Raw genomic sequence first — 27,705 nt, forward strand, 5'->3', positions numbered from 1 at the left:
TCCTTAATCAAGTGGCACCATGGAGGAGAGGAGATAAGAGAGTACAGATGAGATAAAAAAGGAAAAGGGAGCACATAAAATTTATGACTTCTCACTCTCCTCTCCTTATTCTCCTCTCTTTAGTCTTCTCTCTCTCTCTTCTCCTCTCTTTAGTCTCCTCTCTCTCATCTCCTCTTCTCTTCTCTCCTCTCCTCTCCTCTCCTCTCTTTAGTCTCCTCTCCTCTTTTTAGTCTCCTCTCCTCTCCTCTCCTCTCCTCTCCCTTCTAATTAGAATCCTGTTAATGTTTTCTTTTATTTTTTATTTTAATCCTTTTCCTTTAATATGATACCTGTCTATGTATGACAGTAACTATATGGCACATTTTTTAAAATACTGTTACCATTTAGCAGTTTAAGTGTTTGTGCTTAAGCCCCATTCATTCATTTTACACCCTTTCATAAGAGTGATTTGCCTCCAGTAGGTCTACCTTTTAGACTTAACATGGCTTTATGAAGTTCAGTGGAAATCCAGGTATTCAGGCTAATTTGTATTGCAAACAGCCAATAGATTGCTCTTATTGCATTTAGGATATGCATATAAAAATTTGTTATATTGCATCAGTACTGCAGTCGTGTTAGCTCTAATTCAGGCAATAATATGAAGAGCCCTAGAAAGCTGTTAAATGAAGTGTTTGTGGTGCAGAATGCAAAGATAATGACAACGTGATGGTTATAGGTTAAAGTTCTGGGAAGACTGGCATAGACTTTGGTCTTCTTGGAAAACAGGAACTATAATATCATTACCTCTCAGCTATGATCTTCAAACAAGGCTGGAGTCACAAAGTCCATGAATCAGATTTGTGTCTGTTTACAACAACTGACTTAACTGGCAAGGCCATGTTTTTATGAGAGTTAAGTTTTGGTGAACCTGTTTGCCATTTCAGGTGGAATTTTGACAATTATTTAATATTTAATGTCTTTACTTTAGGATAATGAAGACAAAACCTGTTCCATAATGCTGCAGAAAGCATAAAGAAAAGAAAAAAAGGAAAAACCAGCAAAAGATTTTAAAACCAGCAGCAGGAAGCAATTTGATGCTTTTCTATTCTACTGTAACTTAATGTCCTAAACTGTATATGTTTGATCTATTTGTATTTACACTATATATAACAAACTAATTAAAAAAACATAATATGGTTTAATAGAAGCAGAACAGCTTCAATGTGCCTTGGTATAGAGACTATGAGTCTCTGAATTTTTTTTTTGTCTTTTCATGTTACTCAAAAAAACTCCCATTGGTGTTTAACTGGATGTTTAATCTTCATAATCATTAAGTCATTTTATTACATACATACATACATTACATACATACATAATCATTAAGTCAGTTTATTTTATTCTACATGCTATATATATATATATATAGAATAAAATAAATGTAGAATAAAATAAACTTAATTAATTTACAGAATATGCAGCATGGTGGCACAACAGGTAGTGTTTCAAGGCAAAGGGTTTGATCCTGAGCTCTAATACTATGGTTTCCGCTCACCTCTCAAATGCCAGTAGGCAATGTGGTGACTGTAAATTTCTACCTTGGTAAAAAAAAAAAGTATGTGTTCCACACTGCAAGAAACTGGCACCCTATCCAGGGTGTATTCCCAACTTTCATATCTACTGTAACCCAGATGCACTTTTATTTCACTTCTATTTCAAGGTATAAAAATAGTAAGGTGGCAGTACAGCATTGTCACCTCACAACCCCAGGGTCCCCAGCTGGATCCAGTTGCTAAAAGTGCAGAGTTTGACATTTTCTTCAGTTTCCTCTTACTTCCCAAACATGCCAGTATGTGGATGGCTGACTCTAAATTGTCCCTAGGTGTGAATGAACGTGCAAATTGGTGTGTGTGTGTTTGTGTGAGTGTTTGATGTCCAGCAATGGACTGGCATCCCATCCAGGGTGTATTCCTGTCCCGCCCAGTGCTCTCCTGATCCTTAACCAGGCTCCAGGTTTACTGTGACTGACCAGGATAAAGCACCTATGGGGGATGAATAAAACTAAGAGTGTGAGTTGAAGCGAACAGAAAGATTTTTGTTTACTTGCAGGCCTTATTTCAAACATATTGTCTACTTGCATTACTGAGACATCTACAGTATTTTTTTAAAAAGTGAGCTACACACAGTCCTGGAACTCATTCTCCCTTTGCTCCGTTCTCTTTCCAATGGGGAAGCTTGTTGACAAATTAAGATGTGTCATTTCAGTTTAAAGTGCCCTGCATGGATTACAGCAAGCATTCCTTGAGCACACAGCAACACATATACACACAGCCTCAGCGCATAATAAGCACTGTCCCGACTATGTGGTTTGTGTTTCCCCATGTGCAATCGTAGAGAAGCCACATGAAAAGTTCTTGGTATTAAAGGACAAGTCTTGGTTGGGAGGGATTTTGTCATGCAACAAGACTGTGTTTTTTACTTTTTTCTCAACTTTTTGGAGAAATTCAGCCACTGCTGCATTAGTCAGTCAAACCACACATTTCTCTCTCACCACTGGGTTTGTAAGTGGCTGGTGTTTTTCATTAATGGGTAATTGGGTATATCTCTTCAATCTCTGATTTAAGTATGTAGCTTTATATTCTGATGGGAATCTAATTATGGCACATTAGCATAGTGGATGTTTCATTATTAGCTTAAAGCTTAAAAACGTTTCTGTATCATATCAAGAAAATCTGTATCAATGAGGGAAGGAGGGCCTATGATGGTTTAGTGATTAGCCTCTGTTGTGTGTGGGGTGTCCCCATGCTTCGGGGGTGTACTCCTGTTTCCTCCCCAGTCCAAAGACATGCGTTGTGGGCTGATTGGTGTCTCTAAATTGTCCTTAATTCTTGAATGAGTGTGTGTGCTATTGTGATCTGGTTGGCTTCCAGTCCAGGGTGTCCCCTGCACTGTGCCTTGAGTCCACTGGAATTGGCTTCAGGCTCCCTGTGACCCTGTGTAGGATAAGTGGTAAAGAAAATGGATAGATAGATAATTGTGAAGCCCATTTCTGTTAAATATAGTATAGTGTTTTTGCCCAAAACACAGCAGTAGCTCTATAAAAGTGCTGGGATTTAAACTCACAACCTTCCTACCAGCTCACACTCTTAAGGCTGTGCTACCATGTCTCTAATTAGCTAAACACAAGGATATAATGCCATTGCTGCCTAACTTTAATTCAGTTTGTATACCACTTCTAACAACAGACATTGTCACAAAGTGATTTTAGATATGAACGAAGAAACCTTGATCAAAACCAATAGTTTAAATGGAACCCTCTTCTGGATGACACCTGAGAGTAGGACTACAGTATACATTTCATTTCTTACACAGTCTTGTTATACCCAATTTAGTGTTTTTTTTGGTCAGATTGATGATTTCTACACGATGAGCTGCCAACAAACCCTTTACAACACATTTTCTCCATCTAGCTGGTATGCTTGAAACACTGAACTCTCATTTTTGAGTTTCTCTTCTCCTCTGTTTAGCCACTCATCCATCCATCCATCCATCCATTCTTCCAACTCGCCATCTGCCTGTCCACCAATCCATCAATTGATCCGCACCTGCTGCCTGTTTCATCAAACAGGAGAAAGAGACAGAAGTGCACGAAGACAAGAAGAATCCATTATTACAGAGAAACCCAGAATAGACATCTTTTTATTACAAGCCGGTCCAGTGGTGGTGGTGGTGAGGAAATTACAGGGAGCTCTTCTCACACATAAAACGGTTGCAATGCTGAAACCAGGAACCTCAATAAAGGCTGAATTAGAAAATCTTTAGTTTTTTACTCCCCTTATTTTTTAAAAAACATTTCTTCATTTTTTTCCCCCTCTCTTCTGAGTTTTGTTTTATGTTTTGCTTCAGCAGGCTGTTTTGTGGCTTCTCTCTGAAGCCTGTGGTAGGAAAATACGCTCACTTGTGGCCAGCTGGAATGCCACTCCTGAACTTAACATCTGTTGGGAGGAAGATGTTAAAAGGGGTAGGGTTATAGCATGAAAAAAAGCTGCTAATCTTATGCTCAGATTTTGCAAATTTGTGTCATGTGTTGCTCTGGAGCACACAAACAGTATCCTCAAGATGCCTGTGGAAAGATGAGTTGGTCTTTAGATCTTTGAGGATCCTTTACGGCTCCATATTTATGTGAAATGCAGAGTGGTTACTCCACATCCGCTCCTCGATTGAGCATTTAATTACTTCTTAAACAGCTTGTCATCTCTGTGTAGTAATATGTAACAGGTGTTGTTTGTGCATGAGCATGACAAACCACTTTATAGATATCATGCCTTATTTTCTCTAATATCCTCCATGTTGTAAATGCAATATCATGTCATATGGCATGGCATATCAAGGAATATGTTGGAGATGGAGTAGCAAAGCACACCATCTTCAGGTAAAGCGTTCCTGTTTTGTTTCAATAGCAAATTGCATCTACCAGTTTCACCACAGTGGAGGGCCTAAGCAGTCTGGTGGTGGTTCGGGGTATTATGGGCCACTCCCTACATGTTGCTAATTGGTGTAATCACTGCAGTAATGAAGTATGGTGGTTTCTCCAAGTGTGATTACAGGTCGTCAGCTCCCAGAGGAAATGAGGGGTTGGGGAGCAGTGGAATTCTCTGTGATATGGGTGTTGTTGCTCATTTACGGGATGTGCGAGCGAGGCGTGTGCTGTTGTTTTGACGCTGTTGCTGATGGTAGCTGCTGTCAGGCATTCTGTCAGGAAGTAAACAAACTGGGTGCAGATGGCCTTTGATTTTCCCCAGCTTCCTTGTTCGAGTCTTATCTAAGAGTTTGCCACTTTCTACAGGACGTAGTGCTTTGTGTGAGTGTGTCCAGAGGAAGCTTTCTTTGCTTAAAAGTTTCTCTTTGATGTCTCAGGATATTAAATACTGATTCTCATTTCATTTAGATATTAACTTTGGTACACGTTTCTACTAACATTCTTTAGGATTATTCAGGTTTTGCACAGTAACATCCGATTAAAACATATTTTGCTAGGTTGAAATGTGGAGTAATAAATAATTTAATTTGAACAATGAATAAAAAAAGACCACCATAAATGTCATACACAGATATTTTACACCTGTATTACTACATTTAAAATTAAAATAATAGTTTACTTGGCACTTATTGTTCTTTTCTTCAATTATACATACATTCCATTCATTAAACCATTTTCTGTACTGATTATCCAACACAAGCTTGTGGGGAGCTTAGATCTTATTCCAGGAGACGTGGGGCACAAGGCAGAGGACACAATGGACGGGGTGCCAAACCAATGCAGGGCGCACACACACACACACACACACACACATACACACACACACACACACACACACACAGACAGTCAACAATTTAGAGATACCTCGGCCAACAAAGTATATTTCTTTGGACTGGGGAGGAAACCTTGAGTACATGGATGAAACCTGTTAAGCATGGGTAGAAACTACAGAGCCCAACCATGATAAGTGAGGTGAACATAAAATATACTTACAAATGCTAGAAAATGAAAGTACTATTAAAAACAACAAAAATACACTATAGTACTTATATAGTGTAATCAACAAATGTACATTAGTATGTTTGTAGTAAACTTTGTAGTAACTCTGAATGATGCTTGATACCCCTTGGCAGAACTGAATAACAATACAGTATACAGTATATATGATTACTGGGGTATTTTGTGTTGTGAAAAAGACCTGAAGTGACAGGAGACAAAGGACCTGAGTAGATTTATGCAAATGTTTCTCTTTTCTTTCCATATGATTCAGTTTTTTTTAGCAGAAACTATACAGACTTTTCCCTAAGGGTGTGTGTTGAAGACACACTCAGGAATAGCCAAAATGACACCAAAACTAGTATATATATTTTTTATTTATTATTATTTACATTTTCTTTTTTCACTGTAGTATTAACTAATTTCTGCATGAATTGTTTCTAAAATATTCATCATAATAACTATTAAATAAAACCTTATTCCATGAACACAATTTTTTACACTTTGTATATAAAACACCTTCAGCTGAAATAAATGTGTGTTAGGAGAGTGTGAAGACAAATCTGAAAGATTGTGACTATCCATGACCTGAATTTGACACCACTGGTTTAGTCTGCATTGGTCCACTAGGATAATTACTTTTAAACAGTGGGTAATTGGAGGCTAGTGTTCCGATGTGTGACTTTCACCCGCTTTGCCATTTAAAATAACCACAGTCTAGGCTCCAAAGTAGATACTTCACAGTAACACTGGCACTATGAAGGCACCCTGTATGTTGCGTTAAAGAAGATTTATTGCTATTGTCCTCCGATTACTCAAATATGTGCACATGTGAGAACAAGTCAGCGTGTGGACTGACTCCATGAATGTGGATAAACTGAGAAAGTTAGCTACTTACACGGATTGATAGCTAATAATTCTTCAATCAGGAGTTAGCTATTAGTTGTCCAGAAGAAATGTAAGGCTGTACAAGTAATGCTAAGTCGCTTGCTTAGTTCTTAATGAACAAACAAATCATTACTTTATTATTACTTACTGAGAAATTATTCAGTATTCATCTGCAGTTATTAGTTTGGTATTACTTGGGTGTTAATCTAGCACTACTCCTTATTTCCTGTTTAGTCCCTTATGAGTTACTGAACACGACCATTCATTTTGCTGATTATCAGTTACCATAATCTGATACTATTCTAGGTTCTAAACCTGTTTGCATAGCTTTGACACTGAGTATATAAAAATCTTTTATAAGACCATCTACGTTGGGCTCATTTCCTTATGGCATGATAGCCAAGAGTCACTGCCTAAAGTACACACCTTCATGTACCTTTTGAACCCCCATTCCAGATTTAGTAGCTCTTTGCTGTTATAACAACCTCCACTCTTCTGGGAAAGCTTTCCATTAGATTTTGGAGCGTGGTTGTGTGGATTTACTCATTCAGCCTCAAGAGCAATAGTGAGGTCAGGTACGGATGTCAGATGAGGAGGTCTGGCGTGCAGTTCATTGCAAAGGTGTTTATTGGGGTTGAGGTCAGGGCTCTGTGCAGGTCACACAAGTTCTTCTATGCCAGCCTTGGCAAGCAATGTCTTCATGGAGGTTACTTTGTGCAAAGGAACACTGCCATGCTGTAAAAGGTTCTAGAACAGGGAAATTATAATGCTGTATATGGGTGTAATATTCAGGTGTACACAAAAGTTTTGAGCATTTAATGTACCTGTTACAAGTGCTGTCTCTTGTGCCTTTGCTGATATTTTTGTGCCATAGTTAGGGGTTCTCCATTTAGGTATCTTTAAATAGCGTATATCTTAATGTAGTCTGCTAAAATGCCATTTCAGAAAAGTAAATGCATTAAATGCCAGATTGGTAGCCATTTAGATCAACTTTAGTAGAAGTCCAGATTATTCCAATTTTTTCTCACAATTGATTATTGTACATCTGCACAGGTTTAGCCTATTTAAATTACATCCAGTATTAAGGGATTATCAAAAATTTAGTCCTAATCTTTTGATTGTTAGTCAAGTTGTACAATATACATGCAAGCATTTGGTGTCCAAAAAAACCCACCAATTCTTTATTTTTAAAAAAAATAACTATCAATAAATTAGTTAATTTAACTTTTAATTAGTTCATATAAGATTCGAGCAAGTCTTTAATGGATGGATTTCTGTTTCCCCCTTTTACCATCTTCATGGCAATGAAATAACCTTTTCTGAGAAATCAGTGACTCACAGAGTAGGCGTCTATTTTAACTCCCTATAATGTGGTGTCGCTTAGTTAGCTTATTTTTCTGAGTCTCTTTTTCCTTGGGGTTTCTCTGAATCACCTTTACTATGCGAATGATAAACTTATCCTCATTCTACAGACCTTAACACAAACACCTAGCTACATTTAGGGCAGCCTATTGCACTATGGTTTTGCACACAGATGATGAAATAGGACATTCACCATCAAAGTCCACTGTGAGGTATTTATGGAGAATAATTTTCCTCCATCTGAAATGCGGAAAAAAGGAGTCTTGTTTTCAGGTTGTTTGCTATGGTCGACTTGTCCTTAGGTGAAGAAGAACGAGCTAAGTCTTCTGTGTCCTGCTTCCTAACCTCAGAGTTAACCCCAGACTCCGTCTGCCCCCACGCTGCACGACTTAAATAGGGACAGTATGGGGCTTATGGCAGAACCTCGGATAGAGAGTGTGTGTGTGTGTGTGTGTGTGTGTAGAGGTGGCAAGGCAGTGATTAATGCTGTTTATGGTGATTTAACATGTTTATGAGAACGTTATTCTGCACAACTTGGCTGTGGGATTAATCACTTATAAGGAAGCGCTGACTCAATGGCAGTGTCCAGTAAAATAACCGACAACAATTGAAACAGCTCCTGGAGTTTATACTGACTATACATCATAATGGCACTCTAATCAAAACAGCTTCACTTTGATATCTTCAGTATTTACTATGTGTCTCCTTCCTGAAAGTGACGTGACCTTTTTTTGTGAATCATCAATCATAGTTACTTTTACGTTTGACTGACCAAGCCAGGAAAATTAGGGAGCTTACTTGGAATACATTTTTTTAAAGTTTGCTTTAATAAGACTACTGGTCCTTAAACTTAAGTGTTCCTTTTTCTTTTTTAAACATCAAAGTAATAATACTTTGATGTGAATAGAGTTTTGTGTACTTTACCCACCCGTGCAAAGTGGCAAGGTCAGTTGAAAAAGTGTCGCAGCAATGCATGACCTAGATTCTTTTCTTATGTTATCTCCAAATGTCTAGGTTTCACTGCCCAATTGCCTCTGGATGGCTGGATATATTATATATATATATATATATATATATATATATATATATATACACTACCAGTCAAAAGTTTGGACACACCTTTTAATTCAATGTTTAATTCAATGTTTTTGTTTAGGGATCAAGCACCATGATAAAACTGGCTCACATGAAGACCATCCCAGGAAAGCAAGACCAAAATTTACCTCTGCTGCAGAGGAGAAGTTCATTTAGAGTTACCAGCCTCAGAAATCACCAATTAACAGCACTTCAGATTATGAAGGCTTTACAGGGCATCAGTAGCAGACAAATCTCAATTGAAACCATTGAAACGAGATTATTGTGTATTTCGGCCGCCTTTAGCAGAAATAAACATCAGGAAAGACCATGGAATTAGAAGATGTGTCAAAACTTTTGACTGGTAGTGTATATATATATATATATATATATATATATATATATATATACACTATATTGCCAAAAGTATTCGCTCACCTGCCTTGACTCGCATATGAACTTAAGTGACATCCCATTCCTAATCCATAGGGTTCAGTATGACGTCGGTCCACCCTTTGCAGCTATAACAGCTTCAACTCTTCTGAGAAGGCTGTCCACAAGGTTTAGGAGTGTGTTTATGGGAATTTTTGACCATTCTTCCAGAAGTGCATTTGTGAGGTCACACACTGATGTTGGACGAGAAGGCCTGGCTCTCAGTCTCCACTCTAATTCATCCCAAAGGTGTTCTATCAGGTTGAGGTCAGGACTCTGTGCAGGCCAGTCAAGTTCCTCCACACCAGACTCTGTCATCCATGTCTTTATGGACCTTGCTTTGTGCACTGGTGCACAGTCATGTTGGAAGAGGAAGGGGCCAGCTCCAAACTGTTCCGACAAAGTTGGGAGCATGGAATTGTCCGAAATGTCTTGGTATGCTGAAGCATTCAGAGTTCCTTTCACTGGAACTAAGAGGCCAAGCCCAGCTCCTGAAAAACAACCCCACACCATAATCCCCCCTCCACCAAACTTTACACTTGGCACAATGCAGTCAGACAAGTACCGTTCTCCTGGCAACCGCCAAACCCAGACTCGTCCATCAGATTGCCAGATGGAGAAGCGCAATTCGTCACTCCAGAAAACCCGTCTCCACTGCTCTAGAGTCCAGTGGCGGCGTGCTTTACACCACTGCATCCGACGCTTTGCATTGCACTTGGTGATGTATGGCTTGGATGCAGCTGCTCGGCCATGGAAACCCATTCCATGAAGCTATCTGCGCATTGTTCTTGAGCTAATCTGAAGGCCACATGAAGTTTGGAGGTCTGTAGCAATTGACTCTGCAGAAAGTTGGCGACCTCTTCGCACTATGCGCCTCAGCATCCGCTGACCCCGCTCCGTCAGTTTACGTGGCCTACCACTTCGTGGCTGAGTTGCTGTCATTCCCAAACACTTCCACGTTCTTATAATACAGCTGACAGTTGACTGTGGAATATTTAGGAGCGAAGAAATTTCACGACTGGATTTGTTGCACAGGTGGCATCCTATCACAGTTCCACGCTGGAATTCACTGAGCTCCTGAGAGCGACCCATTCTTTCACAAATGTTTGTAAAAACAGTCTGCATGCCTAGGTGCTTGATTTTATACACCTGTGGCCATGGAAGTGATTGGAATACCTGATTCTGATTATTTGGATGGGTGAGCGAATACCTTTGGCAATATAGTGTATATATATATATATATATATATATATATATATATATATATATATGACTCCCTCCAGTTTTTAAACCTCACTCTAACACACCCTAATCTAATGATACAATCATATGATAGATAGATAGATAGACAGACAGACAGACAGACAGACAGACAGAGATAGATAGATAGATAGATAGATAGATAGATAGATAGATAGATAGATAGATAGATAGATAGATAGATAGATAGATAGATAGATAGATAGATAGATAGATGAAATGAATTAGCTAATATACCTTAAATTAAGCCAATTTATGTTTTCTTGAAATTGAGTGTTTGTCATGAGTAGGAATAGATTCCCAGGAAATCTTAACCCAGACATTACTAACACCTCTTGCTGTAAAGATCAATATTGACCTTTGTGGTAATTATAACTCCCTCAACATGATTCACCCCAGTGGGGCATATGTCAACAACAAGCTTTTCTGATTCGGATTACCTGATCAAGGTAGGGCGAAATTTAATTTTGTTAACTTCAATATTTATCCCTTACCACTGCATTGCTGACCTCTGCTCTGCTCCTGGTTTGCCCTAAAACATTAAAATGAGCTTTAAATATATTACTTAGCAAGCACTACAGTTTACATTAATGGTACTGCACTCCATATATGCAAGAAGTGCTTTTCATATCTGCCTACTTCCATCTAAGAACCAGTTTGCTTGCAGTTATGACATTATGTCATGATGAAAAAGCTTGTGTACAGGAACGGCACGCACAATCCGTTCTTTTCCCTTCTGCCTTGTCAATCAATGAGGAAAAAGTAGTTAAATCTCTCTGTTAGCCATACATGTAATTACAGCTTGCCAAACTGTTACTAAATATGCTCTCACTGGGTTTCTGGTTTTGTTTTTTCCTCCCCTTTCCCCTTTTGAAGGAGTTCTAATTGGTGGAGACAGTGTGTCAGGATTAGAGGCTGGGTGTTTTAAACCCCAACACCCTCCAAAACCACATGGTCCCCCCTCATCTGTAGGTTCTGAGCTGTACTGCAGTGTTTATGAAGACTGTACAGATCTGTGTTTACTGTGGTCTGCCTTTCAGCACCTCTGCACTGTTCCCTTATGACACCTATGTACCCCTCTCCCCAAACATGACTGCAAATATATTCTTACACAAAATATGAGCAGGGAAACTAGTGGACAACTAGTGGCTGCCCTTTATTAGACCAGACTTCTTTGTAGGCTAGCGTTACAGCTTGGTCCGGAAGAGCATTTCCCTTTAGGCTGTTTATCATACAGTAGGGGCAAGTTACACTTTAACCAATTATGATAATTAGACCAAAAGCGGAAGAAAAGATGAATGTGAACAGGATTGTGGTGCGCAGAATTCCAGAGGTACAGAAATTTGAACTGGCATTAGGAAACCATGACTGATCCAGTACATCTAATAGCGTTCTGTTTAAAATCTGAAAGCCCTGCACATGACCCTTATAACAAGATCTGATCATGTTTACCGCAGTAAAAACCAAAAATGATAACCTTATTTGTATGTCAGCTCCCATGGTAGCACCCTCCTGCTCTGATGCTGTATAGAGCAGATCTGGAGGTGCAGGACAGGTGTATGAGTGCAATCAATCAGCTTCTATCATCACCTCGTCCTGCCAGAGCTGTCGACTCTGCATCCACCTCATTGAGGGTGGTGTACTCCTGGTGCACCTCAGCCGTCTCCACTCCACACACTTCCTGTCTCAGCAGCACGGCTTAAGCAAACACAGCACACAAAAGCCCCACAGTGCCACAGCCTGCGAGCCAAACGTGCGATACTGTTTAAGCCCCGGTCTACACTACTGTCAGAGTTTCTCTGCCCAAGTCTCATGGGATGTGTTTGTGTTCAATTTCGATGACCTTCTTCCACACTAATTAAGAACTTTAATCATAATTAAACTTGAAATCATACACATAAGATATAAACGGATATGATGCGTGGGAGGAAAGAAATACACAATATTCCTACACAGTAAAACCCAAAGGCACACAATATATCATTACACCCTATTGTTCCTCACTATACATACCAGCAGCATATCTCTAACAGACTCGTTCTTGGACCACTTGTCTGCTTTCATGTTAAATAAAACCAAACCAAAACAAATGAGGACTTATCTTTGGGAGTAACCTGCAGCAATTGTGTGCCCACACAATAAATACACGAAAAATAAAAAAAGCACGGCCATGTATGCCCATGCCCACTGCCCAACAAGACTGACCCCCTGCTGGGAGCGTGGAGCCACATTTCTGTGTTCAAGCAGACTGAATTTCCTACATCCACCTACCAGGCTGCTTAATGCCACAATCTTAGATAATTTGTTTGGTCTCGGTTAAAGCAACAGTTCATACAGGTCAAGCATAAGTATCTTAAAGGTTGCTTTTAAATATAGAACAATTTTTGATATATCCTGTAGCCTTTGTCTTATGTCTACATAATAACTGTATTGACATAGTACAAGCATGTAGAGTTTGAAAGTATAGAGATCACTACTAGCTTGCTGTAATTTTCCATAATGGCACTGCTGTACAGTATTCCTGTTATGTTAAGACAACTCAGTATCATACCAGACGAGTACTAATTAACCTAGCTGCTTGCTCATAGGAAATGGGGGCAACACCGCATCATACTTGAGTTATGTTGATTTATGTTTGCTTCTTTCATGACTGTGTTGCAACAGAGTTCAGTGGACCTGGAGCTGTGAAAGGATCCGGGAATAAAAGGCTAAAGGAGACCAATCTATTTACCTCCTTCTCTCTCTCTTTCTTTCTCTCTCTCTCTCTCTCTCTCTCTCTCTCTCTTTTACTCTTCGCCTCTTGCCGCTTCCCCTTTATTCCTCAGGTAAAACATTTACAGACACTCAGTCAATAAATGTTCAAGCTGTTCTGTCATGTGAACTTGTGCAGGTAATGCAAAACCTGCCCATTCTGGAGTTACAGGACAGCTCAGACTAAATCTTGGGTTCAACTGCGTGGGCTCTCTCTGTTTTTTTTTTGTGTTTTTTTTTTCAGCAGGTTTGGGGATCTTTGTTTAGCCTGTCAAATAAATCCTCCAGTTTAAATAAACAAAACATTGAACTTGTCAAATAAAAACCACCAACTTGTTTGATTTTGGAACAACCATTTGGGAAGGTTGAACTTTCGGTGGTTTCACCCAAAATCTTTACATGAACGCTTCATGTGCAACCTTTTTGGGCAGGAATATGTCAAATAAACATAGAGAAATGAAAAAAAAAAAAAAAAAAACACGAAGAGAAGCCAAAGCAAATGTTGGACTTGGTTGGGCAGCAGAGTTTCCTAAATATGAAAATATGTGCATTGTGTCTCTCATCTTATTGTGTTAAATACAACACAGATGTTAACAAGTGATATAATGCATTTGAACAGTGGTACACAAATAGATTCATATGGTTATAACACCAAGAAAACACACCTTTGAGACTGGATCACTCCACACAGCAGGCTATCCTATCACATCTGGCTTTACTGACCACAACGTTTCCTTCTATCCTCTATCCATGTCTCTAGTTCTCTTTCTATCTGTCTGTCTGTCTGTCTGCCTGTCCCCTCTTTCTCTCTGTCTATCTCTTTCTTTTTCACACACACACACACACACACACACACACACTGGTCTAGCGTAGTCCATTACTTCTCTAAAAATATCAAGAACTGCAAATGCAAATAATTATATAAAAGCTCACGAGCACAAATATATAAATATAAAGTACATAATGAATTTATTGATATTTGCTTTTTCAGAGCTGAGGGAGTGGCGGAGCAGTGGCGCACCAGAGCGGCCCTGGTGCTCTTTAAAGTGGTGCTCTGGGCTGTGGGAATGTACGCTTTTGGGTCGTGGCACTGAGCGATGGTGAGCAACCCTGGCTTTTGCTCACACAACATCCCTGATCGCTGCGCTCGCCCGTTCAGACTATACCTTTCATTTCATGAGCTTTCCATAACATGCCAGCCACCATATTAAGTGTCAGGATATTTCTGCCTTTCCTCTCTCTGGCTTTCTTTCCATCTCTCTCTCTCTCTCTCTCTCTCTCTCTCTCTCTCTCTCATTTATTTTTCTCTCTTCCTGTACTTTTTATTCTTTTTCTTTTAATTTACAGAAGTCTAATTTCCCCGGAAAAGCTGTTCTAAAGAGATAATGTATATGCTGATTAAAGCTTAGGAGACAATGGCATTAGTCATTATTATTTCCACTGATTAGGAAGTCAAGCCGATGAATTCTGCTCTTCTGAAGTCGCGTGATTGAGTGCCAGCTGTTGACACGTCAACTCCAAGATCAGAGAGCCGTGTTTTGGTTATGGTGCATCTGGACGCTGGTCTCTGATTGCACTTGTCTGCTTTAAATCACTATTGATGACAAATTTGAGCTGAGGTGGGGTCTTTAGCACACGCTAGCTTGGCCCAGCAGCAGCTCCCGCTTTTCGGCGGCTGTGTGGGTGTTGCCATTATTACTTCCTTCAGATTTTAATCTTTTGTGAACATGAAGTTTGTTCAATGAGTCCACTTCAATTTCCTTCCTACTCTGGATTTCAACTTTCAATTGTGAGTACACACTGAAACCCTCCACCCATGTCTATATGTGGAAATAAAGTTCAAATTACTATAAGTAGATATCCTCCGATGTACGGGAACTTTGTAAATTGTCCTGTCACGTGAATCATTTATAAGCAGATTATTTGGGTATTAAATGTGCAAAATTGAAACTGATGGCTGTCATGTGCTTAAAGTAGTTGGCTAAGTGAATGAGCGATAATGTGCTTTTCATGAGACCTAAATCACTGACTATAACTCTTCTCGGATTGAAATCTATAAACCGAAGCAGTAGGGTAAATATAACCTTACTGTAAACATCCTGTTCAGTATAATCGCCATAGCGCAGCTCTTTGACCCGTAGCAGCGCTCAACCAGGCCTTCTTTTCTCACCTCTGCATTCTACACGAGCTGAAAGAGCTTTGGACTAATTTAAACACAACACATATCTGTAAGCTGAGGTACAAATACAGCACACACACAAATCGTGATGACAGAAAAGCTATCAGCAATAAATCAGACTGTGGTTTCTGGATGATATAACGAACTCCAGTCAGTCTGCTGCTTTTAAGAACTTTTTCTTCAAGCATTCCCCTTGATGATATGTGAGCCTGCATTCATTGCAGTGCGGTATTTTTGTCCATTATGGTGCTAGGTGAGCACGTTTGTGGTGTGGCCGTGTTTACCTGTGGTCAGATCTGCTATACTGCCCTGCTGTGAGCCTTCGTCTACATATAGGTGAGAAAGGGAGTGAGGGGACCTGAAAACAGATGCGGAAAAAGTTAAAATTAGAAGAAAAGGCCCTACTATTTTTCAGCGCTACAGTCATAAACAAAATACCAGTCGGAATGACCAGGGTGTTCATTCACTAATTTAATTGGTTTGCTAAATTCTGAGCCTCACATAAAACAAGGCATCTGAAGAAAAAAAAACAAAAAACAAAAAAAAAACCCTTTGCACATGACCTCATCATTCAGGTACAGACTCGTCTGATTAATCGTCTGCCCCTCTCCGGGTGTCAGTCATTTTAATTCATCACAAGTGCTAGATGTTTTTAACCTTTTCCAGACTCTATGATGGATGAAACAAACGAGAGAGAAGCGAGAGAGAAAAGGAGAGAATGGGTCCTGCGTGTCCATGTTGTATGGGTTTGTCTCGTGATCCTCTGCGGGATGCCGCTGTCACCCCGGCTGTGGCTAGCTGCTCTGCTGCTGCTGCAGGCTTCAAAGAGTGCAAGCCTGCCCACAGCCCTAATTAGAGGGTCCCTGCCCGGAGCTGGGGACAAGCTAGCGGAAAGTGTGCGCAAGTGCACACACCACGCTTCGGTAGCAGCAAGCCGACATGGGCCGGGGATGAAGGGAGGAGTAGCGACCTCATCAAATCTGCCCCATGATTCCTATGCTTTTCTCTCTTATCCACAAACACACTTTTTCTCACTTCCTGTTTTATTCTCTCATCCTCTCATTCCTGTCTACTTTACTGTATTTTCAGTGTTAACACCATTCAGGAAAAAGGAAGCATTAAAGAAATGTCTTGCTTTAGGAAAGATGAACAGCAGCTAGCAGGAAATTACTTGTATCGTTCATGTTATAGCTTCTATTCAAGTATGTGTGCGAAACAGCCCTAGACAGCTGCTGTGGAGATGGATGTGGAGAAACATGTGCCGCCCAAAACCCCAAACCCAAATGAAAAAACAATCACTATGCTTCAGTAATCACCATGACAACTCATCCTCATCCCTCTCTTTCCATTATCCTCTCCTTCCTTTTTCGCTCCATAAGCAGACTTTGTATACTAAGGCTGTTTATGTTAACGCTGGCCCATCATTGTTTATGTTAACTCAGGTTTTAACTGTTTTAACCATATTGTCACAGCCTAGTTAAAGAAAACGGGCTGTTAGCCAGCACACAGCTGGCAGGGCCAGTGGCGGTGTAGTAAAATATAAATATAATAAGAACGTTTTTGAGCTGGTGTATCCATTCTGAGCAGTGAAACATCACCACAATGACCACAGCTGTGGCATACGTGCAGGAACGAAAAAAAAGGCCAGGCCTCAAGAGCCTGAGAGAGGGAGCCAGCAGGAGCAAGGAGCAGGCAAAGATGTGCAGCATGCACTTCAGCTTCCATATTTAATGCTAGCGTCAGCATATTTGTCCTAAACACTGGTAGCATCATCTCACAATTATCATCAACTTCACTGACATGCTGATGATTCATTCTGTTTCCACATTAAATGACTTAATGGTTTCTGGACATGTATGTCTACACTTCATGTGTAAATTGAACTGAATTTGTTAAGGGACCTATTTCTAATGTGATTCAATAATGACTCAATTTGAAATCAAATGCTGACACAATAGTACCTAACTGCTCTTCCTAATAATAGTCTTATATTTAGCTGAGAGGATTTAGGCCAGCGGAGATCAGGGAGGATTTTGGGTAACAAGGAAAAAGGAAAAAGTGAAGGTGGATCTGAAGGTACAGCAACAGAAAGAGAAAGCGAGGGGGCAGCTTTCACAGGCTGCCATTGATGCATTGAGTTATTCAGGGCTCTGGACTTTGGGCCTCAATTACAGCTATTTGGCAGGAGCACTTACGCAGAGAGACGCGGCTGTGGCAAGTTTGGACCACGCTGCCCGACCCTTTGCTCTTCCCCTGGGCAGTGCTTTGTTTTTTTAGCAGGCCGCTAGCTCAGGCCGCTTTTAGCCTCTGCTTTTAGACATCTCTGGTATTATTTTTTCCTTGCTCGCTCCAACGATGGCCTCAGCCGTTCAGGGAGCCCAAGTGCTTGGAGAGGGAACAAAATGATCAGTCACTGACAGTGTGCTTCCTGTATGCAAAAATTCTATGACATGTGTCTCATCTCTTTGTTTTGCTCCAGGAAAACCTTTAACATCTGCACTGATTTCAGAATGTATCTGCATTAACTGATGCAGAGTGACTATGTGAAGTTTGTGAATGAGGGTCCTAGTATGAAGAGGAAAATTGAGAAAGTAAGACAGACAGACAGGCAAAGAGAGAGAGAGAGAGAGAGAGAGAGAGAGAGAGACGGAGAGAGAGAGAGAGAGAGAGAGAGAGAGAGAGAGAGAGAGAGAGAGAGAGGAAGAGAGAGAGAGACTTTCTATAAGGCTGGTGGGGACAGCAGGAAGTGGTGAGGGCAACTATTACCTTGAGGAGAACGAAAGGCCGTCTGAAACACCGAATCCCACCGCAATCCACAAGAACGCCAGTCCTGCAGTATAAAAACAACTAAAAACAGAGTTGTTTACCATTTAATACCAGGAAAACACCAATGCTCTCTCTCTCCCTGGCTCTCTTTTTCCTCCTTCTCTTCCCATCTCCCTCTCTCCCCCATTATATCTTTTGTGGGTTAAGTCCTTGGGTAGCTCTAGTATTCATGTGACAACCCTTCGCTAACTTTACCGTCACTGATTGGCTGGCGTAATGTGAAAAGCCCCCATCTCCCCCTGGTTTATCCCTCATGTCCTCTTATTTCACAAGAGAAAATTAATAACTCTGCTACATCAGTGGTCTTGGGCTGCAATCTAACAGCTTCTCTTACATGTCTGATGCTCAGTAGCCACTGCAGCATTCATAGCCATTCAGGCTGTGGGCTCTTCCTCTTGAGGATGGAAGAGAATTCTGATACTTCAACCAAAGGAACAAGGATACACTCCATAGGCTACACACACTCTATAATTGGGTCTCTGTGACCTACAGTTTTATCTGCCGTACAAGTCCATCCGTATGTCCCATATGTGCATTCACGCTGCTTTCATTTCACCCAAGTCTCTCTCACAAAGATATTTATTACATGCTGCATCTTCTGCTGCTTTTTAGTGATATGTGATAAGAGATAAGAATATAAGCATTTAAAATGAACACCAGTTCCATTTATTAAAGAAACAATTTTTATTAGAGATCATAGACATAAACACATTGATAATAGACTGTATGAGAATGAGATTGAAGAATTTTTTGGTGAAAGAGTGAATAAAAATGAGATAACAGACTTTTTGGTGAATGAGTAAAGGGGATAGCAGTTTTTATGGTGAAAGAATGAATAAGTATGAGGTAACAGACTTTTTTTTGTGATTGAGTGAATGAGACTGAGATAGCAGACTTTTTTTACATTTGCATTTACATTTACCTTTACAGCATTTGGCAGACACCCTTATCCAGAGCAACGTACAAAAGTGCTTTGAAGTCTTTATCATCTTTGGTTTGCAAGGTCACAGACTTTTTTGGTGAAAGAGTGAATGAAAATGAGATAGCAGTGCTTAATTTTACTCTTTACTTCTCTGTCCCTCACGAGGACAGACAGACCTAAACAGAACCAAAATATCGTATTATTAAATACTCCTGTGAACCAAAATACTTTATCCACACAAATAATAAAAAATATAAATCAATGCCAGACCGCAAACGTTGGTAAAATTTGCTTTTGAAATGGGCACAAAACCACAAGCTTCTTTTTGGCAAATATTTGAGCAGCTAATTTAGAAGACGTGCGGCTGTTTTTCTTGCTCGTTTAAGAAAGAGCTAACAGAGTGCAAGTGTCACAGATCTAGCCTTTCTCAAAGCTTTCGCCACCGGCCGACCGAGAGGCAGACTCATCGACAGAGGCACACAGTCCTCCATCTGTGTAAGTGGAGCATCCTCTCTCTCTCTCACTCTCTCTCTCAGTGCGGTAAAATAAGAGCCGCGCCTGTGAAAGCTTGTTCCTAATTATACTCTGCCCTCTCCCCCTTACCTGCTCCATCTGCAATTAGAACAGTGGAGCCCTCAGGAGAGTCGTGCCACTGTCCATCACCTGAGTACAGCCTGGCACAGACTGCAGCCCTGTGACTGAAGATAAAATTAGGCTGTATTCTCAGTCTCAAAGAAAGAACAATACTGTGTAAGATTGTGGATAACTGCTAAGTGCACTATGCTACCCTGAGCTGGTGGGACATAGATTGTTGACCTAGCAAATTAGAATCATGATACAGAGTATATCAGTGCTGCTTCTATGAATTGCAAGTTATTTGGTAACAAAAGTAAAAGTAGCCTAATCTGTTCCCATTTTTAAACTTTGGACACAAAGGCAGATTCTTCATACTTCACAGAGGAATAAGCACACAGGTGACATTAGGTGGCAGACATCACCAGGAAAATCAGCCTTATTACCCCAATTGCACCCTGACTCTGACCTCAAACCACATCTTTAAGAGGCCTATTAATCCTCTGTATGCAGACTTCAGCTAGACCTAATGAATCAATCATACTTCGTGCTTATTTAAATCACCATAATGAATGCTGCACTTTATCTAATACAATAATATTATTATGTGGCCATATATTTCCACCCAAGAAAAAAAATTCATGACCTACACACCCATGGAAAGTACAGCCGCTTAGTCTGCTTGTACACTTTGCCACCTCGTGACCTAGAACCCGTAGACATCAGTTATTCCAATTTATTAAAAATTAAAATTGTATTTTGGTCTCGGATCGGTGCAATCAGTATGTGTGTGTGTGCGTGCGTGCGTGTGTGTGTGTGTATGCCGTTTGTATATCTACTCACGTGTGCGCACGCTCACCGGGTCAGTGGAGGAGGAGGAAACGAAGGCTGCTGTTAGTCTGAGGTTTGAGGTGACTCAGGGCCACAACACTGCGCGCCGATCCGCGCATGAAACCAAGTGCACTTCAGTAATCAATGTAGAGGTTGGAAAAACTGTGGTATAGTACACAAAGTGGGGAAACAACAACAGTCCTGCTGCATCAGCGGCGTGCTTGCGTGCGTGTGCGCGCGTGCGTGTGTTTGTGTGTGTGTGTCAGAGCGGCCGAGTCGGCGGTCCGTGGCAGAGCCGGTGTGTATCGCGGGGGAGGAGGAGTGGCGCAGGCGGGCAGCATAGGGGTAGGAGTGCAGGAGCGCCAGGGCGCGGTCTTTACTGCTTTCTTTACTGATCACTCCAGCTCCAGAGACGAGTGGACGAAGTACGCCAGAAGGCAAAGACGAGCGCAGAACATGAGGATTCCTCCTCACAACAGCCGGCTCTCAGTCTTCACTGTGCACCCTATCAGTCTGTCACTGCGCGCCGCTTACCGAATCTCTCCGCTAAGTTAAATAAACGGACTTACCAGGACTCCCGTGTATTCCCTAAATAAATGGACTCGTTCTCATTTTCATTTCGCTGTTTATCGTCAGTGCGTATGGAGAGGCACTGTCCTCTCGGCACCACTGGATCTTGCTTTTGTTTTGACGTTTCCCCCTTGCGACGCATGACAACCTCGCCGTAGACCGCGCGTACTTTTTACGCACAGACGATGACGAGGATAAAAGCAATAAGGAATTAAAGATCCCTCAATTTATTTACCCCTTCGGGGGATTAAGGAGCTAAAAGGGGAGTGCGGAGGAAGGGGGACAGTTTGAGTTTCACCCTTGACCCGTGGCCCCCGTAGCACTCCGTGTTTGGGGGCTTTCTTGTTTTGAGAGGGGGTAATGCGTGTTCCCGCGGTGCTGGGGCTCCTGGTCGCCTGCGCGCTGATCTGCGCCCCGGTGAGCGAAGCGTGCGGCCCGGGCAGGGGCTACGGCAAACGGCGGCCTCCCAAGAAACTCACGCCGCTCAACTACAAGCAGTTCAGCCCGAACGTGGCCGAGAAGACGCTGGGCGCCAGCGGCAGGCTCGAGGGCAAGATCACGAGGAACTCGGAGCGCTTCAAGGAGCTCACGCCCAACTACAACCCCGACATCATCTTCAAGGATGAGGAGAACACGGGCGCGGACCGGCTCATGACCCAGGTAAGCGATTCGATTACGGGGCCATTAGGAGATGCGCTCGGCGCCGGGGATCCGGTTACACGGCGCATTTGGAGCGGCCGCGCACCGCTCCGCGTCTCTCTCTCTCTCGCTCCTCGCCCTTTGCTCCGCGTTTAAGGCTTTAGTGAAGCGCTGCTATCGATCGCCGCTGCTTTCATCTGGGCCACGTTAAAGGGGGATTGATCTTTCTGAACGCTGCTTCTGTACAGAGAAACCCCCTGTGCTGAATTCAGTCACTCGTGCTCATTCACGGTGTTTATTAGGCACCACAGGGAACAGTCAAGCAGTTAAACCCAGAGCTGTCATTTTCAGTGGATCATGGGCGGCATGTCTCTGTTTTATATTTCACTAATTACTACAGTACTTTTTTTGGACTTCATACTTTTACACTGCAAATCTCCTTTACTGAGTAAACACCTGCAGTGTCAACTATAAAATCTCTGCGTCCGGCTACACTATATGAGCTGATTTAGTTTATAGTTTCATTTGAAATTACTTACTTAATAGCTTATCCGCAAAGGTTGTACTCAAATAACTGCAATCAGAAAATTCTATTTCTATTATTTGTTCTATTTATATTCCTCCCATCCTTTCCTGTTGGGTCTTACTTATGCAATTGTAGCGTTATAACAGGATGAATGAATTCTTTAACAGGTCTTACGGGCTATATTTACAGTTGTTTATTTTTCTAGTAAGTGCTTTATATATAAACATAATTGAATTACATGGAATTGGATCGGCAAAGATCTACCGCATGTAAAAGGAGGTTGTCAACACCAAAATAGCTGAGGATCATATAACTGGTACAGTTGATTAAACAACACATTCATTTATAACTTAAGCCCTAGTTGTTTAAATGCATCAGTGTTGATTATTGTGATTTTATTGTTTGAATTTTATTTAGTATTCCTATGTAGGTTGGTCACCCCTTAAGGGTGTAACAGGTGCTTTACCATGACATGTATTTAAGCAATTAAAAAACACTGTATTAACTATGCCTGCACACAAATCGAGCAAAACACCATCATTTAGTAACACATGACATTCTAGAGCATCTTATATGCCTTATTTAGAAACCGTAAACCATCTGACAGTTACGTCAAGAATAAAAAAAAAATAGCTGAAGTCGTTGTGGTTTTTTTGCTTTCAGAACAAATATTGCTGAAAATAGCAGGCTGTCCTGTTTGTGTTCTGTGTGTTGGCAGTGTCTGCTTGTTTCTATAATAAAAATAAAAATATGACTAATATACAAGAAATATAAAAAACTTGAAAATGTAAAAGTATGTCAGAAGCAAAAAAAACTTTTGGTTAGTACTTTTAAAGGACTTCTGGGCTTCTTTTTTTAAATGATGAATGAACAACGGTGTGACAGTGTAAATCATGTCTTTGGGAAAAATAAACCTGCTGTTATACCTTGATGAAACCATCCTGCCACTGTGGTTTTTCTCAGGTGTTTGAGGAAGTAAAAATGTGTAACTGTTTGGCATCTGACACAAAGTATTAACCCAGAAACGTAGTACAGTTCTCTGAAGATATGTACTTATTGACTTCAGGGGAATTTCATATACAATACATTTCACATGTCTATTTTAGGTTAGACGTTTGGAGAGCATGAATAAAGACGTACAGATGTTTCTATAATATTTTGCATAATGTTTGAACATGTAATTTCTGCAAATAAATCCCACTTAAGCACTTTTTATTTGTAGGAGAAAGGCCATGTTGTGTGTGTTTCTATGATCATAAACTTTGACCATCTCTAACAGTCACCTTTGTGCTTTACTGATCACTTGTTGATTGCGTGTCAATGTATTTTGCTCTATTACTGTGCACTGAATTTTCTTTGTGTTGCAGTCCCACTTATTTTTTTCCTTGTTTTGTGCCCTTTCCAAGTCGCTCACTAGCAACATGATTTGGAATTAACATTATTGATCTAATATAATTATGTAAAGGCAAAATATGAACCCATTAATCTATGCTGTTACTTTAACCACTGGCTGTCTTTTTGCATTCAGAATTTGCCTGTGCGCTATCCACACATTTTCTTCTGGACAGAACTAGGCCAATGCTTAGTCTTAGTAATGATGAAACAGACCTGCAGTGCTCTAGTTTTCAGAGAACTGCATTTTCCATCTTATGTGTATAATCTTGACGTAAAATGTCTGATCTTGCAGCGTTGTAAGGACAAGCTGAACTCGCTGGCCATTTCCGTCATGAACATGTGGCCAGGTGTGAAGCTGAGGGTCACCGAGGGCTGGGATGAAGACGGCAATCACTTTGAGGAATCTCTGCACTATGAAGGCAGAGCAGTGGACATCACCACCTCTGACCGTGACCGTAATAAATACGGCATGTTGGCACGGCTGGCGGTTGAGGCTGGCTTTGACTGGGTTTACTACGAGTCCAAAGCACACGTCCACTGCAGCGTGAAGTCAGGTAGGAACAAGACTTCGCACTTACAGGCTATCAAGATTTGTCAAGGGCATAAGAATATCACATTTTACTCAAGTGCAGTTCTTAGATTAGGAAAGGCTGAAGTAAAGTTTTATAAATAATCAGTAATATTTTAAGTGGTCTTTATTTAAAAAATCTTTATATTTATTACAGTAAAATGCTGCTCCGTAACTGTATCCTCAGACTATCCGCAGTAGCACCTGTTTGTAACAACAGTCCTAAATGCACTTATCATCTAATTACTAGGCAGCTAATTGGTTAATTCTGTCTCAATCTATACTGTACAATACACAAAGTGCTGGAAAGTCCTGGACTGAATGTACAGTTGAATGAGTTTCAGTCATTGTGGCTGTGAACCGAAAAGTGCACCTTTTAGCCTATAATACATTTACATCCACAGTTAGTTAGTCAGACTAATATTACACCTTCTAGACTAGACACGCACCAGATTCAATGACACCATTCGACAGAAACACAGACGATTGTAGCGATAGACTCCTGGGTGTGACCTGTTCAGCAGTACTGCTCAGGTGTGTCCGGTTGAGAATTATGGTCTTTTCTCATTAGTAGGTGAGGTAAGTGGGAGACTTGGACTGTAGGTGATGACCCGGTAACAGACCACATCATTAGGCCATAAACACCTCACTATACTCATGTCATCCGGGAATAAATTACCAACCTGGAAGGAAAGACTGGAATTTTTCAGGTTCTAACTCTTCTATTGTCTGTGTTATCGAAATCATCTTTTGTACACTGTGAGTAATGTTTGACTTAATCAAAGCTAATTCCTTACTTTGTAAGGAAGGCACTTTGTCTATTAATTTCCCCATCTACTTGTGTATTCTTGTCCCATACGTTTATTATTTGTATATTTCTGTGACACTGGAATGGGTGATTTGTCCGTTTCAGTCAAAAACAATGTTGCATGAATAGATTCTGACCTCTTGTTGCACTCTTTTTACACATACACACAAAACTTGACCCTATGTCCTATGACTTTTTTGTGTTAGCGCAACACTTAAGTTTGAAAAAATGTGTCAGTTTTTGGGCCCCTGCTGAGGAATGGGACTTCTGTGTGCGGACGTTTATGAAGCACTTTTGTTATCACTCTGATAGGGAGTGCAAACACAGGCAAGCCCTGTTGTCTGCGCTTGCCTTATCAAAGTCCTTTATAGGTGTGTTCTGCCACGCAAGGAGCAGTACCACTGCATGTTTGCATATTTAACTAAATGATTTTTAAATAGTACAACATTAAATATTAATGATATTACACTGGATTTGTAATCTGAACGTGTTTACTACAAAATAATCACAGCACATCATTTTTGTAGGATTTGTTAGATTTTATCCTTTATTTTTAACATGTTGAGCTGCAACATTTCAACAAATTCTCAAAACGTAAACCTGTGCTATGAAGAAGAGCTGTGGTGATGTGACATGAAATATATATATATATATATATATATATATATATATATATACATATACATATATATTCCTCTTACCCGTTCAGTAAAAGCACAGCGACCTCTAAACCTCTCCCTTTGTAGTTTGTGGAGTTTCATAATGTGTACCTTTGGGTCCTATAATGTAGGTGTGGAAAGGGCAGAGAGCAGGCTGAGAGAGCGAGAGACTAAGTGAGACAGAATGTTAAAAGTAGAGCAAGTTACTAAAGTGCTTTTGAGATGATTAACCTGCTCCTTTGTTTTCCAGATGGTTATTCCGTTGTTCCTTTTCTAAGATCTCTTATCTCATCCATGTCTTATCACCTGGCCTTGGTCCTCACCTTTCCCAAATATTTGTGTTCGGCTCTACGGAGACTTGACTCTCGTAGTTGGCTCTATAGCATCTTGCAAAGTCTGACCCAGTAACTTCTGTAGGAGAGAAGCAGAGTCTGTGTTAAAGGCCTGCGGTTATTTATTAGCTTATATTGTATTTTTATGCTGCGACTCAAGCTGAGTGAAAAGAGAAAACTCATTAGCTGTAAGAATGGTGTTTAAAATGTTTGCTTGCACACAACGTTGTTTTGCCACTGTAGTGGACTTTCAATTTTATTGCTTTTCTTACGTGTTTGCGATGAGTGAGAGAGGGTCAGAGAGAGAGACGTGTTGAAGTCTCTCTCCCTGACGTGTTGAGTGTTGAAGTATCGCAGCATGCTTACATTAACAGTCATATACTGATTAAGCAGTAGCAAGTTGCTCTTTAAGCTTAGAATAAGTTAAGAGGGGTTTTCATAACATCCCTGAGCCAAAGTGTTGCTGATTTCTTAGAAGTATCATACAAATTTCTAAATTTGTGTCTGTCTCTTTTTATAAGAACACTCTGTGGCTGCTAAGACAGGTGGCTGTTTTCCGGGAGGAGCTCTGGTCAGTCTGGAGAATGGGAGCAGGAAGGTCATGCAGGATCTGCAGCTGGGTGAACGAGTCTTGGCATCATCGCATGGTGACGGCAGCGGGCAGCTCATCTTCAGCGAGGTCATCGGCTTCCTAGACCGCCAATCCTCCGCCCGCACACTGTTTTATACAATAGAGACAGAGTCTGGTGCTGCATTAAGCCTCACCGCTGCCCACCTCGTGTTTGTGGCTGAGGGGAACTGCTCGGGCTCGGTGCCCAGGGGACAGCTCAGGACTGTGTTTGCCAGCGAGGTGCAGCTGGGTCAGTGTGTGGTTTCGGCTCAGGGACCGGGACAAGAAGGAAAGCTTTCCCGAGTGATTAGGGTTCAGCTACAGGAGCACATGGGAGTGTTCGCGCCTCTCACCCTGCATGGCACGGTTGTGGTTAATGACATTGTGTCCTCCTGCTATGCTGCCGTGGATGAACACTGGCTCGCTCATGTTGCTTTCAGCCCGCTAAGGGCACTTCATCACTTGGGAGGGCCGATGGGCCACCAGGCTGAAGGGGTGCACTGGTACTCCTCACTGCTGCACTGGATCGGAACACACATACTCGACCCGAAACACTTTCACCCCTGGAGTGCGCTTGCCTCTGACAGATGAGAGGGAAAGAAATGAAATGCAAGAAAGAAATCAGACTGAATGAGAGTGAATGGAATAACTTTTTTGTCCCATTAAAAAAAAAAAACGTTTCTCTTTAAAGACTTGAAGAGTGCAGTAATTCCCTGGGTGTGTTCTCACTTGGAGGACATCCTCAAAACTATTCAAAAACCCACATGTAAAAATATTCAATGCAAAACTCTTTGAAATGGGTTTCTTTTATTGCCTACACTGGAGCATACTCACAAACACAAACACACAAACACGCACACTTCTACACTTATGTGCATACGTGATATTAATAACCATTCTTATACATTCTTATACTGACTGAGGTAATGCAACAGAGGTAAGCTGTAGATAAATTAGCTCAGGTAAGCAGTAGCTCAGACATAGGAAT

The 27,705-nt window shown here is 41.0% G+C and overlaps 1 protein-coding gene and 1 long non-coding RNA gene across 5 annotated transcripts; one reads left to right on the forward strand and one right to left on the reverse strand.

Annotated features, from left to right (window-relative positions):
• Positions 1–1,458: 1,458 nt before the first annotated feature.
• LOC131355129 (uncharacterized) lies at positions 1,459–20,968 on the reverse strand. 4 transcript variants are annotated; one of them, XR_009204834.1, is made up of 5 exons: positions 20,623–20,968; positions 18,225–18,305; positions 17,654–17,843; positions 15,743–15,816; positions 1,459–2,018 (listed from the first exon to the last, which is right to left on the reverse strand). It is a non-coding gene; the product is annotated as an uncharacterized LOC131355129 (long non-coding RNA). The 4 variants fall into 4 exon arrangements; XR_009204832.1 differs by having other exon boundaries at positions 18,225–19,382; XR_009204833.1 differs by having other exon boundaries at positions 19,207–20,968.
• A 35-nt stretch (positions 20,969–21,003) lies between these two features.
• On the forward strand, positions 21,004–27,582 carry ihha (Indian hedgehog signaling molecule a). Its single transcript, XM_058393386.1, has 3 exons — positions 21,004–21,840; positions 24,033–24,294; positions 26,629–27,582. Exons 1-3 carry the CDS (start codon positions 21,541–21,543, stop codon positions 27,306–27,308), a joined length of 1,242 nt encoding a protein of 413 aa, XP_058249369.1. The 5' UTR covers positions 21,004–21,540; the 3' UTR covers positions 27,309–27,582.
• Positions 27,583–27,705: the final 123 nt, after the last annotated feature.

The sequence above is a fragment of the Hemibagrus wyckioides genome, linkage group LG06, assembly GCF_019097595.1.
Source record: "Hemibagrus wyckioides isolate EC202008001 linkage group LG06, SWU_Hwy_1.0, whole genome shotgun sequence".
NCBI lineage: Eukaryota > Metazoa > Chordata > Actinopteri > Siluriformes > Bagridae > Hemibagrus > Hemibagrus wyckioides.